This window comes from Myiozetetes cayanensis, unplaced genomic scaffold (assembly GCF_022539395.1).
Source record: "Myiozetetes cayanensis isolate MyiCay16 unplaced genomic scaffold, myiCay2020 scf22, whole genome shotgun sequence".
In the NCBI taxonomy this organism is placed as follows: Eukaryota; Metazoa; Chordata; class Aves; order Passeriformes; family Tyrannidae; genus Myiozetetes; species Myiozetetes cayanensis.
The window spans coordinates 7,680,008-7,707,501 of record NW_026087434.1 but is presented as its reverse complement, the minus strand read 5'-3'; the positions used below and the strand labels follow the sequence as shown (position 1 = coordinate 7,707,501).

The 27,494-nt window shown below is 42.3% G+C and overlaps 1 protein-coding gene across 11 annotated transcripts in view; it reads left to right on the top strand.

Moving 5' to 3' along the window:
• TNRC6C (trinucleotide repeat containing adaptor 6C) overlaps positions 1–27,494 on the top strand; it is a 314,470-nt gene that overhangs the window by 258,727 nt on the left and 28,249 nt on the right. For 8 of the 11 annotated variants that reach the window (XM_050319459.1, XM_050319461.1, XM_050319466.1 and 5 more), the window contains 3 exons: positions 14,995–17,586; positions 24,781–24,990; positions 26,199–26,365. In XM_050319459.1, the coding sequence (XP_050175416.1) occupies positions 14,995–17,586; positions 24,781–24,990; positions 26,199–26,365 (2,969 nt within the window). Of the gene's footprint in view, positions 1–9,155; positions 9,321–14,994; positions 17,587–24,780; positions 24,991–26,198; positions 26,366–27,494 lie in introns of those variants that run through there. The other 3 variants (XM_050319465.1, XM_050319462.1, XM_050319469.1) reach the window with 2 other exon arrangements.

Genomic DNA, 27,494 nt, shown 5'->3' with positions numbered 1-27,494 from the left:
CCTCATCTTCCTTGCAAGTCCCAGTTCAGTAGGGATGGTTCTGACACTTTTGGCTTCTTTTTCATTTGGAGATGTTTGTTAACTGTCAGATTAATGTTCTGTGTTGTATATGTTTATTATTTTATTTTCAGAACTTTAGAATCATAGCATATCCTGAGCTGGAACAGATCCACAGGGATCATGGAGTCCAACTCTTGGCCCTGCATGGGACACCCCAGCAATCCCACCCTGTCCCTGAGAGCGTTTCCAAACACTCCCCGAGCCCTGGCAGCCTTGGGGCCGTGACCACTGCCCTGAGGAGCCTGTTCAGTGCCCAACCACCCTTTGGGGAAGAACCTTTTCCTGACATCCAGCCTAACCCTGCCCTGACACAGCTCCAGCCGTTCCCTGGGGTCCTGTCCCTGCTCACAGAGAGCAGAGGTCGGAGCTGCCTCTCTGGTCATTATTTATGTGGTAGAGACAGACTGACCAACTCGAGTGGCTCAGGCTGCCTGAGGGTCAGTGTGAGATTTCTTTCCAAGCATCATTATAGATGTATCTGAAGCATCTGTGTTTGAGCTTAAAGAAACACATTGTAAATCATGAAACAAAGTCCACTGTAAATCATAACACAATTCATAAAGGAACTTCACTTGTAAGAGTGTGGTACGAGCTGTCTGACTTTGATCTTGCCAGATGCATTTCTACCTCAAGGCTTTGAGCTTCTTTTCCTGATTCCTATTTTAACCTGCTGTAGGTGTAGTTTGTCAGCCTGGCAACGTTCAGCAGATGTTTTACACTGCTGAATTTGTTTGGGTTTTTGTTCTTTTGCTACTTTTCTGTTACCATTGGAAAAATTCAGAGTACAGAGAAAGCTAGTACAAATGAGAGGAAGAGGAGTGCAGCAGCTTTTCAGCTTTGTGTTATATTCCGTGTTGCACCAAACAAGTTAACCAAGATCAGACTCTTAGCAAAAGTGTTACTTAAAATCACAGAACCACAGAATGGTTTGGGTTGGAAGGGACCTTAAAGACCATCTTGTTCCACTCCTTACCATGGACAGGGACACCTTCCACTAGCCCAGGTTGCTCCAAGCCCCATCCAACCTGGCCTTGAACACTCCCAGGGCTGGGGCAGCCGCAGCTTCTCTGGGCAACCTGTGCCAGTGCTTCATCCCTCACAAGGAAGAATTTCTTTCTAACATCTAATCTAAACCTGTGGTTTTAATCGAAAGCGATTTGTGCACAGAGTCACAGTTGTCTGGTGGTTGTTTATTCTGTAAAAGTCAGAAGCTTTCAGAGGCATCAGAAGATCTGCACTAAGTTCTTAGCAGAGGGAATAGAATCTTAGATGAGCTAAATCCTTGGCTAATTTTTTGTCTGCTGACTAAAGAGATGGCTTTCTTGTGTCTTAAAGGATTGCATCTTCCCCATAGGAAGAACTCTCTGAATTCTGGAACTCATGTAGTTCTTTCCAGCAGGTGGAGCATCAGTTCATTCCCTGACTGCAGATGGTTACAGGAGGAAAAAATAAATGTCCAACTCAGTTTATAGTGATGACAGCTGTGTGCCTGGCTGCTTTGGGAGGCTGAGAGAGAAGTATCTCACTCCTGAGAGGCCTCTGTAGCCATGAAATACGTGTATCAACAGTCTCACTTGATCTCTCATAGGAGCTTTGTCTTCACCTTGACAAGCATAAAGAGCAAAGAAGTAAGAAGAGTATCGAGGGAAGGCCAAGGTCTTGTCTTCTCAATTGTTAGGATTTGAGTGATTGTTAGTATTAGAATAAATTTGGGGATTCTATATGCTGTAAACATAAAGCATTTAAGGGAATTTTCATGAATTTTCCATGAAATTTAATTTAAACTAATCATGTTTTTGTGAATCTGAAAACAAATTTTAAACAGGAGGATTTCAACTGAGCAATGCTTCATCAGAAGGAAGATTTTTGCCTTCCTCCTCTTATCTGACATCAGTAAGAACTGTTTTCCTTTTAAATGTCTGTCTCTGGTTCCCTGGGTATTTCATTTACTAAAGAGTCTTTGCAGGTAAAAATTCTCTGGGGGAAGGGCAGGAACAAAATAAATTGAACTTGTCCAGAAGACTCAGTGGAGGTACCTGATCCACATCTAAACAAGATTTTGTCTGCCTGAAGAGCCACCTGTATTGTCTGGATTCTGCCCAAGCAAGGCTCCATGTATGGCTTCCTTATACTCATCATGAACAATAATAACTTCTTTTTATGGATGAGCTGGTGTAAATTAGAGAGCCGGGATCCAGAAGATGCTTGATGTAAATTCATGTCTGTAGCATTTCTTTTTATAGGCTCATATTCCTTCATAGTTAATTTGTAATTATGCAACCACGTTCCTTCCAGGCCCTATTTATAACTACCTGGATACAAGGAAGGCTGTTAGAGAGGCATTGCCTGCCTCTTCACTCTAAAAATCACACTATTTTATCTCTTTATTCTCTTATCAGCAGTCTCTGTTATCTACTACCTTGGCCTATCCAAAACACTGATCAGAACTTAACTGCAGTGTTGTGAATTAAAAAGGATGTTCTGCCAATGTAAGGCAAGTGGGAATTGATGGCCACTAATATGTTCTTTGTCAGGTTTATCACCTGGAAATATCAGTGAAGTGGATGAGAGTAGGGATTTTTTGTTTCTCTCCTAAGGTAATGTCTAAAACATTAACTAGATAAACTTGTTAGGAGAAGAAATTAAAACATTTTAAATTGCATGGAAGATTTTAGAAATCTTACCCCTTGAAAACAGACTTCTGCTCATTGTTAAATGTTGTGAAACTATTTTCTGGTACTTTAGAGTAGAACAGTTACTTGTCTAGAGCTTCTGCCTTGAGCTACAAAGCTTGCTCTTGACATTCCCCCTCTGTAGTCCTTTTCAGGATTACACCAAAGGGAAGCTGTATCTCTAATTTATGAGCAGTATTCTAGTATCTAGTCAAGTTTGTTATTTTTAAAGATGGGGCTTTTTATCTCTCTCACACACACAGTTTGTCAACCAACTCCAAAAAGCATGGTCAATAGCTAACTCCCCTCATTGAGTTGTGAGGCATTAATTGAATCAATGGAAGGGACCTTTTGCCACGTGACCTAAAAGAATTAAAAAGGTAATTTCTGGAAGCTGCCATGGGAGATTAAAAACAGCAAGTAAATGCAGACTTCTTTGTTTCTTTACAAATCAAGAAGTTTGTGTGGAAGTCTCCAGGCAACCACTGTGTGTTTGATAATTCTAAGAACAGAGATCAAAAGAAGTCATCAGTTCTTCTCCAAGATGCCTTTGATTTTCCTGCAATTCAGTGATGTGGAACCACCATCCATCAACTCAAAACCAATGTACCATGTCCTGCAGGAATCGGGCTGGAACTTCTGCCCTTCTTTTCGTTGGCAACAAGAGTGTTTCGTGGAGCAGAGACATACCATAAGTTTCCAAAGTCCAAAAAGAAATTCCTGCAGTAATTGGAAGGAGAAAATGCACCAGCTCTGTGGAAACTCAAGAGTTAGGCTTTTAATTTGCTCTGTCTGTTGCTTTCTGGGAAGTGAGAATTGGACAACGGTAACAGAGATTTATTTTCCTCCTGTGTGCTGATGCCAGATTCTGTGCTGAGCTTTATTCTTCTTTTCTGTGGAGCTGCAAGTTTTATTTCATGTTTGAAGATTTCTTTAGCTGAAGTTTGCAGAAGTCCTGCTGGTGGCACGGTATGTGCACATTGAAGTGGTTGTTGTGGGCTGGAAGTTACTTTGTGCTGTTGTGTGTCAGGATAACTCTTATAATCTGCTTGTATCAATTCTGGTTTTGATCAGGTTTTTTAGGAAGCAAGATTAAAAAATCCTGCTCACTGTTAAATTCATGTCTGGCAGTACATGAATTCCAAACATGCAGTCCTTTAACTGTGGGTTGCTTCAGAATTCCTTCTGATAGGGCAATTTTATATAGTTGTAAAGTCAAAATTGGAGAAAGGTTTTAGGGTGAAATATCATTTCTTCTAAACCCAGCCAATATAGTTGGAAAACACTGATAAGCTTTGACATACAGTTGTTTCATCAGATCCAGCAAAGTCGTAGAACTTTCCTGCTAAACTCATGTTTGAACAATTCAGCTTGAACTGTTCTGCTCGCTGTGATTTGTGATGGCTGTAGGTGAGGCAGGTACATGCAAGAGAGATTCTGAAATACATTAATAAAGTTTAATTTCAGAAGTCTGAAATAAGATTTAGCTTGATCTCCTGGAGGCATTGCAAACAGGCTGAGCCTTGACAAACAAAGCACACGTGAAAACTGCCTTTATGGAAATGATTTGCTGAACTTCATCTCTTTGAGCTCATATTCTGTAATTCCATTAGCAGCATATCTTTGTTGGCAAAACAATACCAGCTTTTTGCTTTTAGTTGGAAAGTTAACACAATTAAAACCAGAAACTATAGAAATTGATTTATTCTGGATCTCCCATAAGCAGAGCTTTTCATATGTAATAGTTAAAACACTAAACACTATGAAGTAGAAATCCGGGATTAGATAATATCTATTCATCTTGTTTGCACACATTCTATGTATATGATTTCACGCTTTCTGTAGAAAATATGCTTTAAAAAAAAGGGGTTCTTCATAATACCCGGATGATGTGCCTAGTTCTGCCATGGCTGTTGGTGTTGGATGAAGAAACAAGGATGGTGATGTTTGTTTGGAAGCACAGGAATTGGTTATTTATGCTACTTCTGTGGAAGGTGGCTGTGCCATTCTGCAGTGAAGCTCCTCACGGCTTGCAGTTCTTACACCACTTGTCGAGGTGTTGGCCATGATTTCAGAGCAGGTCCCTCTGCAGCTCCTCACTCTACACACATTTCTGCAGTGTGGCTGTGGGAAAGTTTTCCTACTAGTGGGATTTGTTTAAAAACACCGGGAGACTTTTTGCCAGTAGTTAGTGCTGTAAAGGGATGTTCAGGTATAAGAGGTGATCTGTGTTTCTATTTTCTCGTGGTGTTCCTCAGGGCTTTGTTTAGCTTTTGGTAGTGCTTGTTGTCTGGTTCATGTCCCTGGAAATCAGGCAGTGTTCCCAAAGGTCACTACAGCCAGGTATGTATTTAGACAAAAGGAAGTGAATCGTACAAGGACATAAATGTAGAATTTAACATGGAGATGGGGTCTAGCCCATGGTACTGTGTGGATGTGCTCCTGAATGATGAACATTTCCTGAAATGCAGTGATGGGAAAGTTGTGGAATGGAGGTTTTTGTCTCCCATCTAAGTTTTCAAAGATTCCATATAATACCTTGAATATAGAGAATTGGCAAGCTCTGTGTAGCCCAAATACGGGCATTATGAATGAAAAATAATGGTAAAATCTCATCAGTAAACTAATCTCTGGAATGAATTTTTCTGTATTGTGTGTGTTATCTGACATCAGGCAGCAGAGTGTGCAGAATAAATCTGCTACTTCAAATCTTTTTGACAGTGATTAGAATTTTTTTTTCACCAGGAGAAGAAAAAATAGAAATGGGTGAAAGGATAAGTGACTGAGGTGCCTTTGTAGTTTTGCTGTCCTCACTTTATAAGAGCAGGGCTGTGCAAAAGCCTGATGACTCAAAGGTGGCTACTTTTGGTTTAGAAGGTCCAGAGCTGCATCCTTCCTCCAGCTTCACTGTGGATAGCAGTGCTGCAGTGATTTCCAGGGACAGGAACTGCCCAGGTGTCTGAGGAAAGAAAGGCCAGGACAGAGCCTGACAAGGTGTTAAAATATGTAGGTGGCAAAACATGTGAAGAGACCGAGTAACAGGACATGCCTGTGATGGTGGAGAAGGAAAAGGTAGAAGGTGGTAAATAAGGTCAAAAAAAGCGACCAGGGAATAATAAGAGTTTGGTCCTTGGGAAGAGCAGAAAGGGTGTAAGGTCATGTGGAAATTATTGGAAAGCTGAACTTGTAGAGCTCAGGATACAGGTATGGTACTACAAGAAACAAATAAAATGGAGCAATGTGGTCGCTTTCAGAGTATGAGAACTAGAAAACAGAAAATAAAACAACCGGTGTTAAAAGGTGAGAAATGAGGAACTGAAAGATCAGTCAGAGAAATTGCTAGATTGATCCTAGAAAAATAACCAAAGCAGCTATTTCTGTGCATTTAAAACTTTGCAAGAGAGACTTACAGAGTCAGCGTGGGTCTGTGGAGAGCAGGCTGTGCCCAAGGAGGGTACTTCCCTGTCAGCAGTGCAGCAGGCACTGCAAAATGTCCTGGAAGCCAACTTGGTGCAGCCTTTGGTGGCTCAGAAGACTTTGTTGTGATGGATGTGTGGTGGTGTAAATAAGTGGGGAGTATAAGATGAAACTATTGTAAGAAGTGTCACAGCTGCTCAGGAAGGTGTAGACAGGGAGTAGCTGTCAGTCCTTTACTGGCAGAATCAGAACATTTTGAACGAGAGTGCAAATTTGTACTGTCTGGTATTTGAGTCAGGCTTTCAGCTGTAAAAAACTCCCTGCGTTAAATTTTGATTGATTCCAACTGGAGAAGAGTGCAAGGCTGCTGAAGGACAAAATTACAGTATGGAATAGTGGTGACACAGTTGTGTGATTGGATAAGAAATAAAGAAAACAAGAAGGCTCTTTTTTTTTTTTGTCCAGAACAGCTCTGTACCCAAATACAGGTACGTAAAGATCATGCTGCAGAAATGGATCTGGTCACAGGGTAAACTAGACTAAGGTGTCACTGTTGAAAAGAGGACAGACACACTGAGTGCTTCCCATGGGGCACGTGGGATAAGGCCTCTGAATATTGAGTCCAGTTTATGGTACTGTGCCTTCAAAAGGTTGTGAACGAGCTGGAAGAAGCAGAGGAATGCAACAGGAATGAGTAGAGATCTTGAGGAAAAAAAAAAACCTTGCAAAGGGTAAAAGAATTGGAGCTCCTCAGCCAAAGGAAGACTGGAATTATAAATGCAGAGATACCTAAATGACTGCTGCAGGGAAGAAAATGATATGTTCTGTATGTCTGTGATGGATCAGATAAGAAATAATGGGCTTAAATTTCAACAAGGAAGATTAAGGGTAGACATTAGGAAAAACATGCTGGTATGAAAACTGTCTTGAGAAGTGAGATAGAGCACTTGGGAATGTGCAGACTCCATTGCTGGAGGCCTGCCTTGGTGGGTTGTCCAATGTTGCCTAGTGTGTCTCAGGAATAATTCCTGAGACCAGGTGAGTGGGCTACGTCGCTTCTGAAATCCCCTTTTTCAGTCTGCAGACATCAGTAATTATGAGTTTCAAATTTATCAGGCATAAACCCCATCAAAGTTGCTCCAAGAAGGGAGCAGATGTGCTCTGCCAGCACGGTTGGGGTGGAAGCTGTGCTTCCTTTTGCTCCCAAACCTTTTAGTAGGCTCTGGCCTTTCTTGGGGTTCTTCATTGCCTTTCCACGTACTCATGACTGGTAAAAACTTCAGTAGGTGCCCGTTATAAGTACCTACCTCCATAAATTGAAGTTGATTACAGGAAGTTTGTATTATTAAATAAGAAGAATACAAGGAACATGGGAGTGTATCCGATGTTCTCATCCAGTTTTGACATATTTTAACTAACGGAAATTTCAGTCGTGTAGAATTGGTGTTAAAGGACTGTAATAAACCACAACAATAGTTTCAGTTAAAAAAGTTATTGCAGAATTGACTCTCAAGCTTAGTTCCTGGATGCATTTGAAATAGTTTTCTGAATAGAAACAAAACCAAGCAGATTTGATTTTCATTCATCTGTTGTTTCTCAAATGAGGTTGAACCCGACCAGTGTTCAGAGGCTATTGCAAAGAAAAAGAGAATAAAATGTCTTCAGTAGGAAACCCAACTATTTTCAGGAGTAATTCAGTGGAGCAGTTCTCGAGCCAAGAATAGCAGCAGTGATTGTGCTTCACTGGTGAAGTGGCAGCGACCCTGAGAACGCAGCCAAACCCTTAAGGAGCCGTCGGCTGTGAGATCCAGCACAGAGGGGCCAAACGGCTCCGATGGGCACCTGGCACGAACTGCAACAGCAAATTGAAAACGTGCTCCACTTACTGCACCATTGCTATGTATTTGGGGCAGGTAGGAGGGCGATTAGTCGTAAAGGAGTGTTTTGGACATACTGGAAGTTCATGTAAATCAGCCTTTGCAATTTGTGTTTATGCATCAATACAGGTTCTCCACGCGTGATCTCAGAATCTGTGATGATCCTTAGTTCCCTAAAAACATAAAGCTGGCCCCCTTTGTGCTCACCCTGCGTGTTCCTGCGCCTTGAAGAGATCCGGGGCTCCCACTGCGGGTGTTCCAAGATGGTTGGTCCCGGCTGTGCAGGCGCAGCCAGCGCCCGGCTCCTGCCGCATTGTTCGGGCAGCTCTTCCCTTCCCTGCCTCTATAAACAACCGCGCCGCTGATTAATGCGCTCGTGTTTGCCACTTAGAGCTGGTTTAGATAGAGGCAGGGAAGTCATTAAGGGCTTGGCAGCGATCCAGTGTACATCTGGGACTTGGGAGCTGCTGCTGGGGCAGGGAGGAGGGCGGCGGGCAGGAGCTGGGGCAGGGAGGAGGATGGTGGGTAGGAGGAAGGAGCTGCCATTGGGGAAGGAAGGAGGACACTGGGGCTGGAGGCAGGAGCTGGAGAAGGGAGGAGGGCAGTGGGCAGGAGATGTGGCTGGGGCAGGGAGGAAAATGATAGGCAGGAGCTGCCATTGGGGCAGGGAGGAGGATGCCGGGCAGGAGCTGGGGCAGAAGGCAGGAGCTGGGGCAGGAGGAGGACTCCAGGCAGAAGGAGGACTCCAGGAAGGAGGAGAACTCCAGACAGGAGCTGGGGCAGGAGGAGGGCTCCAGGAAGGAGCTGGGGCAGGCGTTCGGCAGCACCCGCGTCTTCTCTTGGCTGACTTTCAAAAGCGTCAGAGAAGCAGCTACGGGCGCTAATTGTAGCTGGGTCCTGAAGTGAAAATGTTTTGTGACAGTTGAAGGAATTTAAAGAGGAAGGAAGATCGGTTTAGTGTCAGCTGCAATTAGATAATCAAAGCTTAAAAATCCTGCTCTGTTGATACCTTCACCTAGAGCTCAGGAGCGGAGCGAGGGGAAGGGGGAGGAGGGCTGTGCGTGGAAAGGGCATTTCCATAGCCAGTGCAGCCGAGGCCCGGCCGAGCTCGCAGGTTGTCTGGGCGCACGCTTGCACAGAGAGATTTTCTTGGCAGCTCTACAGGATGAGGCTTACACTGTACACAGCCGACATATTGAAGCCGGGAGCCCTGGAGAACGTAGAGGCAGGAGTAGGAACAGCTCTGCACACAATGTAGCGTCTCCTAGGATGGTTGGGCGGCTCCTTTCTTCAGGTATTTTATTACCCATCAGCCCTTTTTAAGAGCCAAAAAAAGAGGGAAAGTAACCCTAACCCTGAGAAAATAGCATCTGCTTCTGTTAAATCAATTTATTACATAACATTTCAGCGAGAGAGCAGCAGCACAGCGTCCTGAGCTTTTGGCTGCGTTTCAGGTTTGATAAAATGGCGTCTTCGCAGCAAACTGCTTGTAAAGATATGTTGCACTGAGCAGAAAAATGCAATGATTTTGGTCTTTTCTACTGCTGCTTTTGTGCTGGAGAGGTAGCATTTAGTGGAATCTCTGCTAATGATGAGAAATGCTGTTTATTTTTGCTTGTTTTCTTAATGCATTTAAAAGCTTTCAGCACCAGAGGAGAGCAACTACGTTTGAATGTCGTAGTGTAGAAAATGAAAAGGGGATAACAGGCTTCCCCCGTGTGGGCTTAGCTATGGTTTAGTTTTAAAATAAATAAAGCTGCTTTATTCAATGCTTCCATCTCTCTTCTGTCTTGCCACGTTATGTACGCTGTGCAAGATTTCAGCTTCCTCAGTCCATGAGACTTGCTGTGAGTGAGCTTTGTAGGGGCTTCACACAGATGCCAGTTTTCAAATCTCTCTCTGTGCCTAGAGCTGGATGCAGCAGCTAACCTGAAATGTTAGCACTACAATGCCCAGATTTTCTAATTTATTATATTTTGTACTTAAGAATAGATGCTTGTGTCATATTCTCTTTATGAAATTAGGCTACATTTGGTTTATCACTTAAAATGTTCCTGGTGTTTCCTATTTAATTTAGATTTTAAAAACTGAATTATAGTCTTTTAAAGATTTGCTCATGTTGAATTGAAAACTATTTCTTTTTGGGGGAGAAAGTAATTTGCCCTTTTTTCCTCATCTGCCTACTCAGTATCACTAACCTTTGTGTGCCAAGGAAAATCCCCAGTGGGACTGTCACTGGCCTTTGGGATTTTATTCTGTTCTGCATGTCAGGGCAGAGAACATCGTCTGTCATCTGTCCTTTGGGCAGCACAGGGCGAGCCAATGGGTCTGGTTGTTGTTACGCGACTAACACGGGCTGAAAAATACAACTAGTAATAAGAGAGGGAACCACTGTTAGATCTGATTTAAAACTGGGTGAGCAAAATGTATTAATAATGTTCCACTAAAGGTTCATCCTGGACTTTGCCATTTAACACCCTCCCCGTGCTTCGGTTCCAAAATCAGCTGAATGTTGTGTGGTAATTGGGCATGCAGGGTTTTACTGTGCAGCATTTGAACTAATTACTGTGGTGGAAGTTACGAAGATACAGTTACTTTTAATTCAGCTGAACAAAAAATTGAAAGTTATATTATTGTAAACGACATTTTCAGGGGAGGATGGAAGTTTTAGGTGAATTGCTTGTTGCAGGCAAAGTATTTTGCTTTTCTAAGAAATGCATGCAACAGCTTCTCCCATTTCACTCCACTCATACTTTGCATTTGTAGTCTATTAAAACACTAAACTGATTTTGCAGCTAATCACTCATTATCAAACACAAAACAGCCAAAAATGTTTTCTGTTTTAATAAATACTAAATTGAAGTTGGTCATGTATGTTGACTGCAGTGTGTAGTAACGCCAGCAAACTCCTCCCACCCCATTAAGTATATTATTTAAAGAAAACCAACCCAAACCAACCCCCTCATGCTTATTGGTAATAGTGATCAAAGCTGTACGTTTTTCAGGTCATGTCTATGATTGTTGCTGGACGGAATTTATATTCTTGTTAAAAGCAAATTCGACCTGTGATCCTCAGATTAATAATTCCTTCCTGATTGCTGAAGAAATGTTGTTAATCAAGGAAACTGTATAATATAAAAGATACGTAAATAAGATTTTCAAACACGAAGTATGAATTTAAAAATCGGTTTCACTTTGTGGTGTACCTGCACTGGGATTTGCTAACACAGAATACCTGTGGTTTCTGTTCCTCGTGCCTTGTTTACAATCTTTGCTCAGCTCACAGAGGAGGGATAGAAATGCCTCTGGTGGACTCAGTGCTTTTATTCCAGATTTTTGCATAAATAAAGAGGAACTGATTCTTAAAAATTTTCAAATTGGTTTCCCCTTTCAGTTTTAACAACTTTAAAAATGAAAGAAAATATTGTGAATTTCTATGAAGAGTTGGTTTCCTAGAAAGTTGAAGGAAATCTTTGTTTTAAAAAAAGAAAACTCCAAACAAGTGAAAAAAGGTCTCTTGATTTAATCATATAAAACATTTTGCTTTCATTGTTTTTCCCAAATGTTTAAAGTACTTCTGGATTAAGTAGGACTGTGCTACCAGTTATTGGATTCACAGGAGCGAATTCCTTTTAGTATAAAGAAAATGGAAAAGCATCTTTTGGCTATCTGCTTCTGGAGACAAGAACATAAAAACTGCTCTCTTCAGGATCTGTGCTCAAACTCTTACGTTTGTCAGGCAGCAGAGTCACAGTTTTTGCAGCTTGCTGTTTACTTTGTGAATATTTTTTTTCATTCTCTTCATCTGTCCCATTTCTGACAAGCTTTACCGCAGCAGCCATTGATGTTATAACCAGTTGCTCCAGTAAATATTTGGATGCTCTGAGTCTGTTGCACATTTTTGCTCTATTTGGTGAATCTGTGACTTGTGGAATGCACTACAGTGATCCCACTGCCCCCAGAGCAGGGAAGGCACAGCACAGGTACCTGCTGCTCCAGAGAGGGATTGCTGATTTCATGTCCCCTATGCGGAATTATTGTAATCCCTGTCAAAGTCACCACTTTCAGATTAGTCCGTGGTTATTGTTGAGAGTATAATCTGAACCTCATAAAGAGCAACTATGCTGATGGTACAGGAAAGGGAGTAACTATGGATTTGCAAAGCCTTGGGAAGCAGAGGGGTTTGAGCTGTGTGTGCTCTGCTTCCCAGCCAAGCGCTCTTGGTGGGATATTGTCTGGAGTAGGTGTGCTTGGCTGTTTTCTACTTTTAATATGGACATCTCTTGCTTTTTATAGTTCTTCCCCCTGATAATTTTCTTTTCATCTTGTTTCTCTTACATATCCTCGAAATCTGGTCTCTTATTTAATGAATTATTTTGCTCCCTACTCTAAGCCGTCTTTCTAAGCTGTTTTGTCATCTTGCTCTTCCATCCCACATCTTCCCTTTATTTCCAGTCTCCTAAGCGCTCCCAAACTTGAGCATTGCTTTAACCACCATCTTTTGAGGGAGAGGAGAAAGGAAACTATTAAAGAAGCAGCTCCCTTTTATCTCTTCTTGTCGGTCGTGGTGCCATTTTTGTGAGTGTGGAGACGTCTCGCTTGGTGCTCTTGATCCTCCCTCCCAGGCCTGCCCTGCACAGCTCTCCTCGGGCAGCACCGGCCTTCTCGCAGCACCAGCATATGGAACTCAGGTTTTGGCTTTTACAAGACCTTTTATTGGAACAATGTATTTCAAGCCACTTTTAAATCCTCCTGTCATGTCTCAAAGGCAGTGTTGAATCGCACCACCCACGGGGTTGAAAAAAATCTCCCATAACTCCTCTTACCTGATTCCTTGGTTGGCTCAACTTCTTATCTTCTGGCCTGGCCTGCTGCTCCTTTTTTCCCTTTGTTCGTTCCTACTCTGCTAAGGATGTTCCTCAGCTCATTTCTCTGACCCTGCTGACCCTTTTTAAGTCATTTCACAGGCTGCCTTCCCCTTCCATGTCTTATCTGGGATTCTGGTCTTGGTTTAACACCTGTGTAGCAAATCTAGATTAGCAGGTAAGTGTTCAACCTCCTTCCTTAGCTCTGTGCTATAACCAGTCGGCTGTATCCAGGAATATGCTGGATGCTTCCTTCCTTTCCAGCCATTGCATGTATGGGAGGGAATCCAGGTAAATCCAAGTGGCTCCTTTCACATTCTCTTTCGGATTTGTCATACGCTTGTCGATTATTATGGAAGAAGTTCATCACCCTGTGAGGGTGGTGAGGCCCTGGCACAGGTTGCCCAGAGAAGCTGTGGCTGCCCCATCCCTGGAAGTGTCCAAGGCCAGGTTGGACAGGGCTTGGAACAATCTGGGATAGTGGAAGGTGTCTCTACCCATGGCAGGGGGTTAGAAGGAGATGTTAGGCTTTTCCTGGCATCATGAGTAGAAAGGTGAAGAGCTGAGACTGTTTTCCCTTCCTTTCTCTAAAATGCTTTCTTTTGCTTTAATTTAATTAAATTTTAAAAGCAGCAATATGACTTGGTTTAGCATGTTATTTCTTCATCTTGCTGAATCTTCGTAAGGCTACCAAATTATCACCCTCCTTTCTTGAAAAGCTACAGGTGAAATGTGTGAATAAGACTTTGTCAAAGAGAGAGAGAACTTTTTCTAAACTTGGAACAATTTTTCACAGTATCAGAACACCTCTAATTGGAAGAGCTAATCACACCAAAATATTTAGGATTTAAATTAATGCATATTAGGTATCTGCTGGTAACAGCTTGTTTGGGAGATTTACTGTATCCGTCTTCCCCATGAAAATATTCATTTAATTCAAATGACAAAGAATGAAAGTCAGGTTTTGACAGATCTACAGCAGGTAAAAACCAACTGACTTCCAAAATTTGTTACTTTGGTATATGCAGCCAGTTAAGAGGAACTCTTCTGAAAGATTATCTCCAGTATGGATCCCTTGGATCTGGTTGAACTACTTGGTATCAAATTCCCATCAAAAGAAACTAAGAGGAATAACCTTGTATAGAACAATTGGGGTGGAAAGTAAATGCAAGAACTTGACCAAAGCTTGAGTTCCTAGCATGAGTTGTGCCTCCCAGTTTAACTTTATGCTCTAGCAAGCAAGTAGATACTCAAGAGCTTTCGTTTAAATTTTTTGGATTAGCATCTATGAGGATGTGGCAGTGCTGAAAAGGCACTGGCTATCTGTCCAGCACAGCATTGCTTTCCATTGGGTTGGGGAGAAGTAGGACCATGTATACAAGTGCAAAGGAATGTTTAAACCATATATAAAACCTTTGAGAGGTAAGTTTCTTGACAAAACTGTCCCTTATTTAGAGGTGCCCGAGTTCTCTGCTAAAATATAAAATAGTGGTGTTTATAATTGGCACCAAACAATAGAGGTCGTTGTCTGTATTTGTTCTTTATTTGCAGGAAGGGTGAAAAACCTAAATGCAGTATGAATTTAGTGTGTTAAATGTGATGTGAGTGTGTGTGTGTTTAATAATAGCTCATGGCAGGCAGACATTTTTACATTTTTTAATTGGATGCTTTTTCTTTGTGTTTCCCTAAAGAATGAGAATTTAGTCAAACTAAATGGCAAGAGTCTGCTAGATACTCTTCTGTGTTTTTTCCAAATTTACTTTTTAGGTTCTTCACATGGATTAGTGTATTTGCTCACCTTATTTTGTTACCTGCTTATTATTTTAACTAGTACAATAAGGGTTACAAAACTTTTCCTCTGTTCTAAAATGGGATTGTTTCATTATTTTAATTGAGAGTTTTTCCAGATTAAAGAGAGAGACAAATTATTATGAGCATCGTGCTCTATTGTGGTGGGGAAAGTCGCTGTATTGTGTTAGAGAATGTTCTCTAGATTGCAGCAGAATGGGGTGTTTAACTAGTGATGTAAAACAGTACTTACTTAATAGAGGGCTTTTGCAGTGCTTGAACACTGGACTCATTTTTAACCTTGGATCCTTTCAGATCTCAGCCACAGTGGATTGGGAGACCATTATGAGAATTCCCACTGGGGACAGCAGCCCGCTTTCAGGAGTGAAGGCAACTGCAGCTGGGATAAAGTGATAATAGACAGGACTGACAAGGAAGCGTGGCCTTCCATAACCGGAGCTGAGACTGAGTCTGCCTCAGAATGTACTACAGACACTGACTCTGCCTCCAACTGTGGCTCAGAGAACAGTAGCATGGCTACAGGGAGTGCCCAAGGCAACTTCACTGGACATACAAAGAAAACTAATGGCAATAATGGCGCCAACGGAGCACTCGTCCAAAGCACTTCTAACCAGAGTGCCCTTGGAGCTGGTGGAGCAAACGGCAACGGCAGCTCGGCCAGGGTGTGGGGGGTGGCTGCAGGCTCCAGCTCTGGCCTAGCTCACTGCTCTGCCAGTGGTGGGGATGGAAAGATGGACAACATGATGGGAGACGGTAGAAGTCAGAACTGCTGGGGTGCTTCCAACTCGAATGCTGGCATTAATCTTAACCTTAACCCTAATGCCAATCCAGCTGCCTGGCCTGTACTTGGACATGAAGGAACTGTGGGAGCAGGCAACCCTTCCAGTATTTGCAGTCCAGTCAGTGCCATAGGTCAGAACATGGGCAACCAGAATGGGAACCCAACAGGCACCTTGGGTGCTTGGGGAAACTTGCTGCCGCAAGAGAGCACAGAACCACAAACGTCCACTTCTCAGAATGTGTCTTTCAGCGTACAACCTCAGAACCTTAACACTGATGGACCAAATAACACTAACCCCATGAACTCTTCACCAAACCCTATCAATGCAATGCAGACAAACGGACTGCCGAACTGGGGGATGGCTGTTGGCATGGGGGCCATCATCCCGCCCCACCTGCAAGGCCTTCCTGGTGCTAACGGAACATCGGTTTCTCAAGTCAGCGGGGGCAGTGGTGAAGGAATGGGCAGTTCAGTGTGGGGGATGTCCCCAGGTAATCCTGCCACAGGAAACAGCAATTCTGGGTTCAGTCAGGGGAATGGAGACACTGTGAACTCAGCATTAAGTGCTAAACAAAACGGATCCAGCAGTGCTGTGCAAAAGGAAGGAAACGGAGCGAACGCGTGGGATTCGGGGCCTCCGTCCGGTCCCGGGGTCCTGGCGTGGGGCAGGGGCGGTGGCAGCAGCGGTGTTGGTGGTGTGCATTCTGGAGCTTGGGGCCACCCCAACCGTAACACCAGCAACGGTGTCAACGGGGAGTGGGGCAAGCCCCCAAACCAGCATTCCAATAGCGACATCAATGGGAAAGGATCAACAGGGTGGGATAGCTCTAGTGTTACCAGTCCGAACCCTGCCATGCAGCAGGGCAATGAACAAATGAACTCTTGGGCCAAAGCTGCAGCATCTGGCACCACGGCTAGTGAAGGAAGCAATGACAGCGGTGGGAGTCAAAATGAAGGCAGTACTGGGAGGGAGGGGGCTGGAGAGGGCAGGAGGAGAGACAAAGGGATGATAGACCAAGGGCAAGTTCAGTTGCCAAGAAATGACCTTGACCCCAGGGTCCTGTCCAATACGGGGTGGGGACAGACCCCTGTAAAGCAAAACACTGCCTGGGAATTTGAAGAGTCCCCAAGGTCTGAACGGAAGAATGACAATGGAACAGAGGCCTGGGGTTGTGCAGCTACTCAATCTTCAAACTCAGGGGGGAAGAACGATGGGTCCATCATGAACAGTACAAATACCTCTTCAGTATCTGGGTGGGTCAACTCTCCACCGGCAGCTGTTCCAACAAATACAGGTTGGGGAGACAATAACAACAAAGCACCAAATGGCCCGGGGGGGTGGGGAGAGTCAGCAAGCTCTACTACTGTTAATAATGCTGCTGCTGCCAAAAGCGGCCACGCTTGGAGTGGGACCGCAAATCAGGAGGACAAATCACCTACCTGGGGTGAACCTCAGAAACCCAAATCTCAAAACTGGGGAGATGGACAGAAATCAAATCCAAGCTGGACTTCAGGAGGTGGAGACTGGACAGATTCATCATCTGTTCCTGGACACTTGGGTGATGGGAAGAAGAATGGATCTGGATGGGATTCTGACAATAGATCGGGGTCTGGCTGGAATGATTCTGCAAGGTCTGGGACCAGTGGGTGGGGAAATGGCACAAACAGCAAGGCTAATACAGGTACAAGTTGGGGGGAATCTTTAAAGCCGGGCCCCCAACAAAATTGGGCTAATAAACCCCAGGACAACAATGTGAGTAACTGGGGAGGAGCTGCTTCTGTAAAACAGACGGGGTCAGGGTGGGTTGGTGGGCCAGTGCCAGCCAAACAAAAAGAGAACTGTGAGGCAACTGGCTGGGAAGAGCCATCGCCACCGTCCATTCGCCGCAAGATGGAAATCGATGATGGTACCTCAGCTTGGGGCGACCCAAATTACAACAACAACAAGACTGTAAACATGTGGGATAGAAATAATCCTATAATTCAGAGCAGTACCACAACCAACACCACCACCACTAGCACCATTATCAACACCAACATGGTTGAACCTCAGCCATCGCACCAGTCAAGTGCCCAGCCGAACCGGTCCCCGCTGCTTGGCCCAGGTATGAAAAGTTTTATAAGTTATTTTATGGTTTTATGAAGTACTTCTTACCAGTACCAATTAACTGAACGCTGTCTGTCCTGTCAGCGTGTAGTTGGCACATTAAAGGTTGAAATCCTGTATTTATGTCACAGAATATGTTTGTTTCTTCACTCTGAAGCTGTTCTAACGTCTCATCTTGAGGACAGTGCTTATGTGACCCAACACAAATTTCCATAGTCCAGGTGAATGTAAGAAAGGCCTGAAACAGTGTCTGGTCAATAACCTGGCAGGTTCTTTGATGGTGGACCCATATTTATTTTGGCATCTCTTCCCCAGTTACTTTTAATTCAACCATTTGAGAGTTTGGGGTTTTTTGGCAAACCTTTCTTTTCTTATTTGTCTCCTGTTCCCAGTGCACGGGCTCTGTTCATGTTTAGATAGTCTGCATCTGTTTCTTTGCTGCAAACCATATCTCTTGGCAACACATGTTTGTTTAAAGTTGCATGAATTTAGAGTTTTGCTGTTTCTCTGTCTTGTTGTCTTTTATGAAGGAATGGGCAGTATCCTGGATTTTGTGTGATGCTCGTGAAGCAGGATTGGTTAAACACATTAATATTCAGGATGGCTGGGAAAAGTTATTCTAACTTCAGCCGTGCTTCAAAGACAAGTTTTTAGACATCTAGGAATTTCTCTAATCAAAGACAGGGTACTCTTGTGGACAATCAGCAAGGAATAAAAATGCATAAAAAGTGAGAAAAATGCTTAAGGGGCAGGTATTTAAATAAAAGTTAACACCAGCAGCCCTGATCTGTATCATGACCACAGACCTCTCTGAAATTAATCTAATCTTGCAATGCTGTTACAAATTCTTCATCTGATTTTTGTCTCCAGGTTTTTGTTCCGTCTTGGTCATGACTAAGTACTCTCTTTTTAACCACAGTTTTTTCCAAGTGGAATTTGTTCCCTCGTTTCCAACAGTTTTCTCTTTGATGTTGTGAAATAATTCAAATTTACTCTACTGTCTGTGTAAAAATAGTCTTGTGTTCCCCACTCTGGACAAATATTTTAACAGTTGAGGCACATGTTATTGGAGCACATGTTATTTTAATAGAAAATTTAATAATGAAATAATGTGTGCTCCCGAAGGAGAAATCTTTAAATAGATTTTTACTTGGTCAGTTCAACGTACGTGATTGATAATTAATTTACTTTAGACTTATTTCATCCACATTTAAAACCTTACCCATGGAACAAGAATTCAGATTTCTGAATTGTAGTGAACCTATCAAGATTTCTGAATTGTAATGGAGCTATCATGGAAGTGAATTTTTGATTGGTTCAGGTGAGGTTTTGTTTGTCCTTAAGGTGATTTTTGGAGGATTACCTTGGTGCATGTAAAACAGTTCATACACAGCAATGCATTGTTAATGCTATTAAATAATCTAACATCTTGCAGAAGAAAACTTACAGTTCTGAGTCTTTCAGATTCTGAAAAGGGAATTTAAAACTTGGTGTTAATCTGCGGTGATTCCTCTGGAGAATGGACAGGGTAGTAAAGGAAGGGTTTCTTTGAAGCAATATGTTTATACACTTGGGAGAACTTACCACTCTGTAACCTCCTGCTCAAGTTGCCTCATGACCATGTTAAAGTTACAGTGTTGGGCATCTTGTAAAATGTGATTTAGAAAGATTCTAAGAAAAACACTTCTTTTTTTTTAAAATGTTTTAAGGTAAGCAAAGCCAGCTCTCAGAATACAGTGAAGTCAGCATGGCAGGAAGTATAAAATGAGCAATAGTGAGGACAATTCAAAATACGGTTCTGGTATTACAATTGAGGTCAAGCTGCTCCAGGCATAAATTAGGCCTTTTGTTGTGTATTTTTGCTCCATATACTTAGGGCTGTGCACAGAGGTACAGGTATAAAGGCCAAACAAGGGAATATTTTGAAGGATTACTGTCTAATCTGCAAATGGAAGCGAGAGCAGTCCCCTGAGCCTTGCTGTGTTCTGCCCATGTTTACTTGTGGCTGTGCCCAAGAGGGACCAGCCTTGTGCTTATCTTAACACAGAGAGCAAAAATTGCAGTTTCAAGTGATCCCATTAACTTCCCATTCGGAGTGCAGGGGGCCCAGTTTCCCCAGTGCCAGGGCAGCTGCAGAGCAATATCCTCTTGGTCTGTGTGGAAATTACACAGACTTAAAACATCTACAAATCATCTCCCATCTGGGACAGCTAAAAGATGGGAAGCAAGTAGTGAGTGTCTTCCCTCCCACGCAGACGGGGACCTGCAGCTTGGAGTCATGCTGTTTAACTGTAGTTTTTCCTACTCCAGTTCCCTCTGCACTTGGCTTTGCTTTTCCACCCTCTGCAGTGAGGGAGACAGGAATCCTGTAACCAGTAGACTTCAGTAATCCACAACCAAATTTCATCCAGCAGCATTTCCTTCCCATGTACAGTATTTCCATGTGAAACACAGTCATGCCATTAGAGGCTGTGCCATAGAGCACAGTTCAGTGCTTGTCTAAAATTTTGCACCCCTTGGACTGCGTAGTTACCATGGGCATTTTGTCATCTGCATGGGTCATGACGTGCTTTGCCAGTCACATTCAGGGAGTAGAGTGAATAAGGAATCATGGATTCTGTTCCTCTATAAGAGGGAAGGTGGTGCATCTGTAAAGCTGTCACAGTCACACATCGTGAAAGCAAAAAAGTGGATTTTAATTTTGCTGTACAGCACTAGTTAGGGGTTCACAAAGGATTAGCAGTTGCCTTTAGGGTTGAAGTTTATGCTTTTTTAGTTTAGAAGTGCAGGCCAAGTTACAGTCTTGTTATTCAAGTTGTCACCCATCCCCAGAAGTTCTCCAGATTCTTTGAACACAGCACTTAAAAGCTATTGATGGGAAGCAGATGTTGGTACACAGTTGATGAAAATGCAGAATGCTCCAAGGAGTTTCTTTTTCTATTGGAAAAGAAGAAATAAAAAGGGGGGGAAGGCGATAGATGATGTGATAGATGTAGTCCTTTCTGGTTCTAGGAGCTTGGTCCCAAACCTCCAGTGAGTTAGTTAGGAAGATGAGCAGCAAGCTGATGGGTTTGAGTTAGATTTTATTTTAATCTAAATTACTTGTGCATAATTCTTCCCAGCGCTTTTAATTCGTGCAGCTTTGATACAAGGGGAATAAGAAGTGAGAAGAGGTTTTTCAAACAGGAATGATGAAAAGAGATTTTTGGATCCCAAACAGCACGAGATCCTTCCTCCAAGTGCTGAGGAGCGGGCTTGATGCTTTCCTCTTCCCATTGGGCTGTGAGTTCCTGGCAAAGTTCCAACCACCCGTCCTCCAGCTGAGGAAAGAAAAAGCAAATGATGTAGGCTTCCCTGTGGGAGTTTTAGGTCAAAAATTAAGGTCTTTATGATTCCTAGACAGCAATAAGCTTCAGTTTTGAAAATCTCACCCAGGCCTAAGTTCTGAAAGCTCTGGACATCTCTCTGTTCCTTTTGTAATCCTGTGCCACTGTCTCAGTGGTAACTCATGACAGCCATAGCGTGTAACTGATGTGAAATGCAGGATGCAGGTGATGTGTTTTCCTTACTTTGAACTTCCATCAGAATGCATTTGAAACCAGCTCAACTTTGGGCTCATTTAGGATGCTCATGAAAACCTAAAACCCTGTTGTGGGAGCTCAGCCCATGAACAGCCAGGTTTTTGGGGAGCAACCAGGTGATGATGAGAGACCTGCCCTTGATTTGCACACAAGAGTGATCTCACTGCTGAAACCCAAATTAAAGCTTCCTGAATGCTGAGCGGTACAAGACATCATAGAGTTCCACTGCACGAACTGGAATCCCTTCAAGAAAATGAAAATTTGAAAGGTTAAGGGTTATAGATGGCTCTTAAATATATATATATATTTATTATATAAACCCCTCCCTTGTACGTGCACACCCTATATCTTAATTTCTCATATTAACAGACTAGTGTCTAATTAGTAAACAATCTCTTTTCTACCAATTTCTTCTTTTTTTTTATCTACATAAGGTTCTAATATTTTGGTTTGCCTGTATTGTAGTCATGTGTTCTGCTATTTATCACGGACCAGCAACTTCAAGGAAAACAATTTCTGCCATCCAAATGGTTATAGGGTTATTTTGAGGGAAAACAACTGCATCCTGCCACAGCTTAGTTAACATTTCACTTTCCCTTGAGGATTTCCTGTTGGCTGTGGCCCAATGTTAATTATGTTTTTATTTCTATAAAACAAAGCTCTGCCAATGTGTCCATGTTTATTACTCACTGTGATCTTTTTGTTTCTTGCAATTCTAACAGTGTTTAAAAACTTCAGTACTAAAACCTCTCTTTCCTGCCAAAGAAGCCTTTATTGGAGCTCATTCTGTTGCAAAACAACACTCGTGCAGATCTGGGTTGGTTTTAAGGAGCTTTTTCTTGGGAAAGCCTAAAGCACATTATTTTCATAAAGAAGTTATTAAGTTTTCTCCAAGCAGAATTTTTGGAAAATGTTAGGCAGGTTCGGGTTTTGAGGCCATGTAGAGTTTTGCATCCTTCATTGAAAAATGTAACTTCATTCACCTTCAAAGTTTCTAAAACAGAATCATATGGAGTCATAAAAAGGGGGCACAGAGGTAGTAATGTTGGGACAGCAGGTCCTTAAACAGAGAGGAAACAGGTTTCCAACTGACAAGTACTCTGGGATTTATACAGGTTAATTCTTGCAGTGCACGTTGTTTCTCCAGCAGCCTTCACATTTTATTTACTAATTTTCTCCACTTAGTTTGATCTGTTCAGATAGTTTTGAAACCTTTTGGTTGATTTATATTGTTTGCTTTTATGTACTTGCATTACTCTCATTTAGTAAAGGCTGGTTCCTCCATTATTGGTAATCCTGTATTATTTACTGCTCAGTGAATTCAAAAGCACTTAAAATAACTTGGACATTACACATCTGTGACCTTTAATCGATGATGTTGAACTTATAGTAAAAAGCAACAGCAGGAACGGTTCTTTTGAGGTTTTTATTCTATAATGTAGCACACTTTGGCTTTTTAATATATGAATTGTGTTTTAAGAATGATTTCATAAATGAATTAGGTAGAGTTTCCAGTATAGGTTGCATGAACTCAAAGAAATGTCAGTATTCTGCACTGTCTAGTTGGTGCTGTAGAGATGTTTTGTTTCTAATTCATTTACCTGCAGTTAATCTTTTTCAGCTGCCAATATGATTAAATACACGCAGTTGTCTTCCAGTTGCCTCCTGAGTAGTGAGGCAGAAATTCAAATAAAGCATCCCTTAAATAAAATTGGCTTGAAGATACGAGCAGAAGTCTTGAAAATGAGTATTTCAGGTGCAGCACCAAGGAAGCTGTCGTGTTAAGCAGAGTTTCATTTAGATACATCTGTGGATCTGCCAGTTTATTGTCTTTACACACCTTAAAATAACATTGATAGAGCCTTAACCACAGTATTTTGGTTTCAAATGGAAATCACTTTTATGAAACAGTGACATTTTGGGTTGTTTCAGGAGTATGCTTTAAAACACAGGGAATCTTGCTGGTAGGGAAGGAGTTTTTTTAAGCTGTTTGTTCCTGAACATGTTGCTGTGGTTTGTGCCATCTGCACTTTGATCAGTATCTGAGAGAGCTGCAGTGGCTTCAAGAAACAGAACCTAAAATAAATATCTAATATGGGAACACTGGAGCTGTGAACAGATCTGAGCATATCTATTTGAAAGGAATTTTTTTTCCTCTGCTGGCCACTGTTTGAGTTGTCATTGGCAGTGGATGTTGCTCCAGGTTTTGGTAACAGAAATTCTGTGGAAATCAGTGAGTCCTGCAAAGACTTGTTGCTTAGTGAAATGCTATTTCTTGGTTAGTTCAAATTATTTTGAGGTATTCTTAGATATAGTTCTTTTGTGGTGACTTCCTTGCCATTGTCTACGTATTCTAGGTGTCAGTTTGTGGAGAAAATGTTATTCCTGCTCTTTGAAGCCTTCCCAGAGTATTTTTAGAGAGCATTGGGGAGCAAAAAAAAAAGGAATGCTGCCGTGGCAAAATAGGCATTTTGTTCTTCAGTTATAAAATACCTGTCTTAATAATATTCATCTCCAGTTAAAAGAGAAGTTCCTGAATTAGCAACCTAATTACCAGGGGAAGTTTTAAGCAGACTGAATTCTGCAGTACTTGTTGAGATCTGGGTTGTCATGTAATGGGATGCAATTTTTTATAATTGTGGAAAAAAGGTTAATATCAGGTATCTGTATTTTTGTTTTCTTGCCTATTGTGCATCTCTTTTGTATATATTTAGAAAGCACCTTGAACTCCATCTGTGATCCAAGTTCTCTCTGCAGAAAAAGCTCTGGTAATCATAGTTGTAAATTCAATTTACCCTTTTGCTGTGTTGGTCAGGGTTGCTCTGTAGGGCTCAGAAGCTCCATGGCTGTTCCTGCCACATTCAACTTCAGGGCTAAAATCGTGTCATATGGATTTAAGCGCATTACATTCAAGCCAAGCCAGACTAAGGCTGTTTCTGCATAGTAGCTTACGTCTTTCAGTGAGTTAATGCAATACCCTTTAGGAAAACAATGACTTCTACCTGCTGTTCCTCATGCTTTGACTATGGATCCTAATTGCAATCTTGTCTAGTTCCCCTAAAAATTACATTTATTATAATGTAGAGGCTCAGTGTTGAAGGGGTGCATAGGGAGCACAGCCATGAGCCCTAATAACAAACAAATAGCATCTTACTCATAGGGCACCAAAAAAGAGATTTTATCATTTGTAAATAGTTAAAAGGAATCAAAATAGGTTAAAATCTTTCAGTGAATCAAGGCCTGGCTCAGGTTGGGTGTCCTGGCCACTGGCCCTGCTGCCTGTGCTCCCTGAGCCCTGTTTAAGCCGCTCTGAGAAGTCACGTTTGAAGCAGCTGCTCCTCGGGATCAGGTGTGCTGCTCACCTGGCTGCTCCTGGCTGTGGAAAAAACCACTTTCTGCCTTGACCACCTGGTGTTACTTTTCAACTAAGACAAAGACTTTTGGGACCGAATCTAGGGGATTTTTTTTTCAATACACTTACTTGGAACCACTACGTATGCTTACTGATTCATGCCCTTTGCAGAGAAACTGTTTGGTGAAATGTCCACCTTTGAAATGAGTGACAAAAGAAGCCTTTCCTCTTATCAGTGTTCTCCTTTCCCTTGCTCCAGCAGGCTGGGGAGAGATGCCTGCTGTCCACACAAAGACCGAAGCTTCTTGGGGAGAGCCCTCGTCCCCTTCTGCTGCAGTTGATAATGGCACTTCGGCGTGGGGGAAACCCCCCAGCAGTGGGACCGGGTGGGGAGAGAATCCTGCCGAGCCGGCAGGGACATACGGAAGAACAAACGCTCCAGCTGCTGCCCCAGCACTGTGCAAACCAGGTACACCTGTGGGTGTCACCCCCTCAGAGGCTGGGGGAGAAGACGGGAAAGTGGGTTTGTTTCTGCCAGCGGTTTTAAACAGCGCTTCTGGTTTTCTGTGCGTTGAAATCAGAGCTGCGTTAGCTGCCTCTAACTGTGGATACTCAAAGTATCAAATTAATAAAAAAAATATGAATATAGTGCAGCAATCCAGTACATTTAAAGGAGAGTAATTTTGTGTACTTAGAAAGCAGTATGGTAGAGAGGCAGGAACTGCAGAGCTGTAGAAGAACGTGACTAGGTGCCCAAAGAAACCTGTAATTGGGATGAGAAACAGCAGATTTCAGCCAAAGTAGGACTGATTCTGGTAAGAAAAGCAGCACTTGAGAACAGCGAGTCATAATCTCACTCTTGGGTCAGACTTGAGGGAGTGGGTGTTTTCTTCGGCCGTTGCAATTGTTCACGGGTTCAGGAATATCCTAAACAACTTCCTGCTTCATGATTCCTAACTAATGTTATTTGATAAAAATCCTTTATCTCTGAATGCCCTGAAGGCCACATTGATTGCTTTTGGTTTCTGTTTTGGCTGTGGGAGTTGCCTGAAGTTCACTCCTGTAAAATACCATATTGAGAGATAGATAGAAGGCCCGGAAAACATAAAAGGAGAAGCGAGAGGTCTTAAGATGAGTAATCCCAGCTTTAAACAGAGTAAACAGAATAAAATGGACTGAGGGGACACAGTCTCATTGCTGAATAGAATGTGTTCCCTGCAGCCCACGAGCTCTTTTCAGATTCCATTCTTCCGAGATGGGAATGAGTTTCTGACCGTTAATTACCTCGAAATTAGGGTTTGTTCCTTGGAAGAATGTGGCAGCTAAAATGGTGAGATTCGTTGAAAGCAAAATAGCACTTAACAAGTGTGTGGTCATAGTTTGGTTCCCTGTTCCTAAGGAGACCGGAGTGGCCATGACCACAGATCTTGCTTGTTCTGGGGAAAGCAGGACTTGTGGTTGCTGGATTATTTTCTTCTCAAAGTATTTGGAGAAGTTCTCTTTTGCTAACTTCAGAGAAGGTGTCCTTGTCATTTAATGCCAGTTAAACTATTTGATAAACCTTTTATGTCGCTTGGAAATACTCATATTAGCACACTGGATATGGCACAAAAGGATATTTCTGTAAAATTCGCAGGGAACTGAATTAAGATTTTTCTTCTGTTTCTTTCCTTTCAGCTTCAAAATCTATGCAAGAAGGCTGGGGCAGTGGTGGGGATGAAGTGAATCTCAGTACTAGTCAGTGGGAAGATGAAGAAGGAGATATGTGGAATAATACTGCTTCACAAGAGAGCAGCTCCTCCTGTAATTCCTGGGGGAATGCCCCGAAGAAAGGACTTCAAAAGGTAAAACAAAAATAAAGACACTCTCTAGGAAGAGTGGAATTAATGTTAACATTTGTAGAATAAGTTGTCACAAATTTGCTGTTGCATTACACCTGAAATTAGATCTCTGACACCTGAACCCAAGCACAGCTTGCCACTACAGTGGTTCAAGTACAGCCTACCTTGTTTGCAGGGGAAAATGGGAGATCTTTAAATTTAGGCATGTCAGATGCTTCGGGAGTTTTGTTGGTTTTGCCTTTGTTTTTTTTAAAGTTTTATAAGCTTCCATGTACTCTAAAATGAAAATGTATTAACAGAAAGAAAAAAAGGTGTTAAGGGGGCTTTCAGACACTTCCCATGATGGTGGGAAAGCAGTAGTCTGTGATGGATTTGTTTAACAAAACTAGCTGTTTTCTGTTTGTGACGAACCAACAGATAACTGTGCGGGGTGTGTGTGAGAACAAAGCGAACTTGTATTAATGCTGCACTCAGCCGAGAACGTAGAAAATTGTGTGAGGAAGTTTCCCATTGCACAATCTTTATTTCAGGACAAGGCCAGGCTGTAACTTAAAGGAATTGGGAATGCATTTAGCCACTTTGTTTGTTGTTCCATTAGCCAACAGTTAGGCCGGTGATTTGATCAAGTATGGTTGTTTCTTGTACTGTCCGCAGCCCAAAACAAATCCGCGCTTGTCCCTTGGTACTTTCTGGAGAACTGAAAGGAAGAGACTTCTTAAGGATTTTGTGATAGAAAAGCTGCACAGAGATCTTTTAAAGGTGTTTATCTAGACGCTCTTGTTTGTTTTTAAGAAAATACACTGAGTAACATTCTTAACTTCAAGGTCGCAAACTTGTTTTTGGGAATGTTTTTCAGGAAGTGTTGTACTATTTTGGCTTTACTTCATTACGTTTTTCTGCCAAGGATTAAAATGAAATACGTAAATTCAAAGGTGGCTTTAATTCAGTGGTCGGCAAATCAAATACTAAATAGTACACTGAACACCTATTCAGCTGAGATAAAATTGGTTACACTTTTGGGGGAAGAGAATCGTAGTCGCGTTGCTCGGAGGGTTCTTCAATACTTTCTGAATTAATGTACTAATACATCTTTCAGTAGCATGTGTTATTAATAAAAAACACTTACCATTTC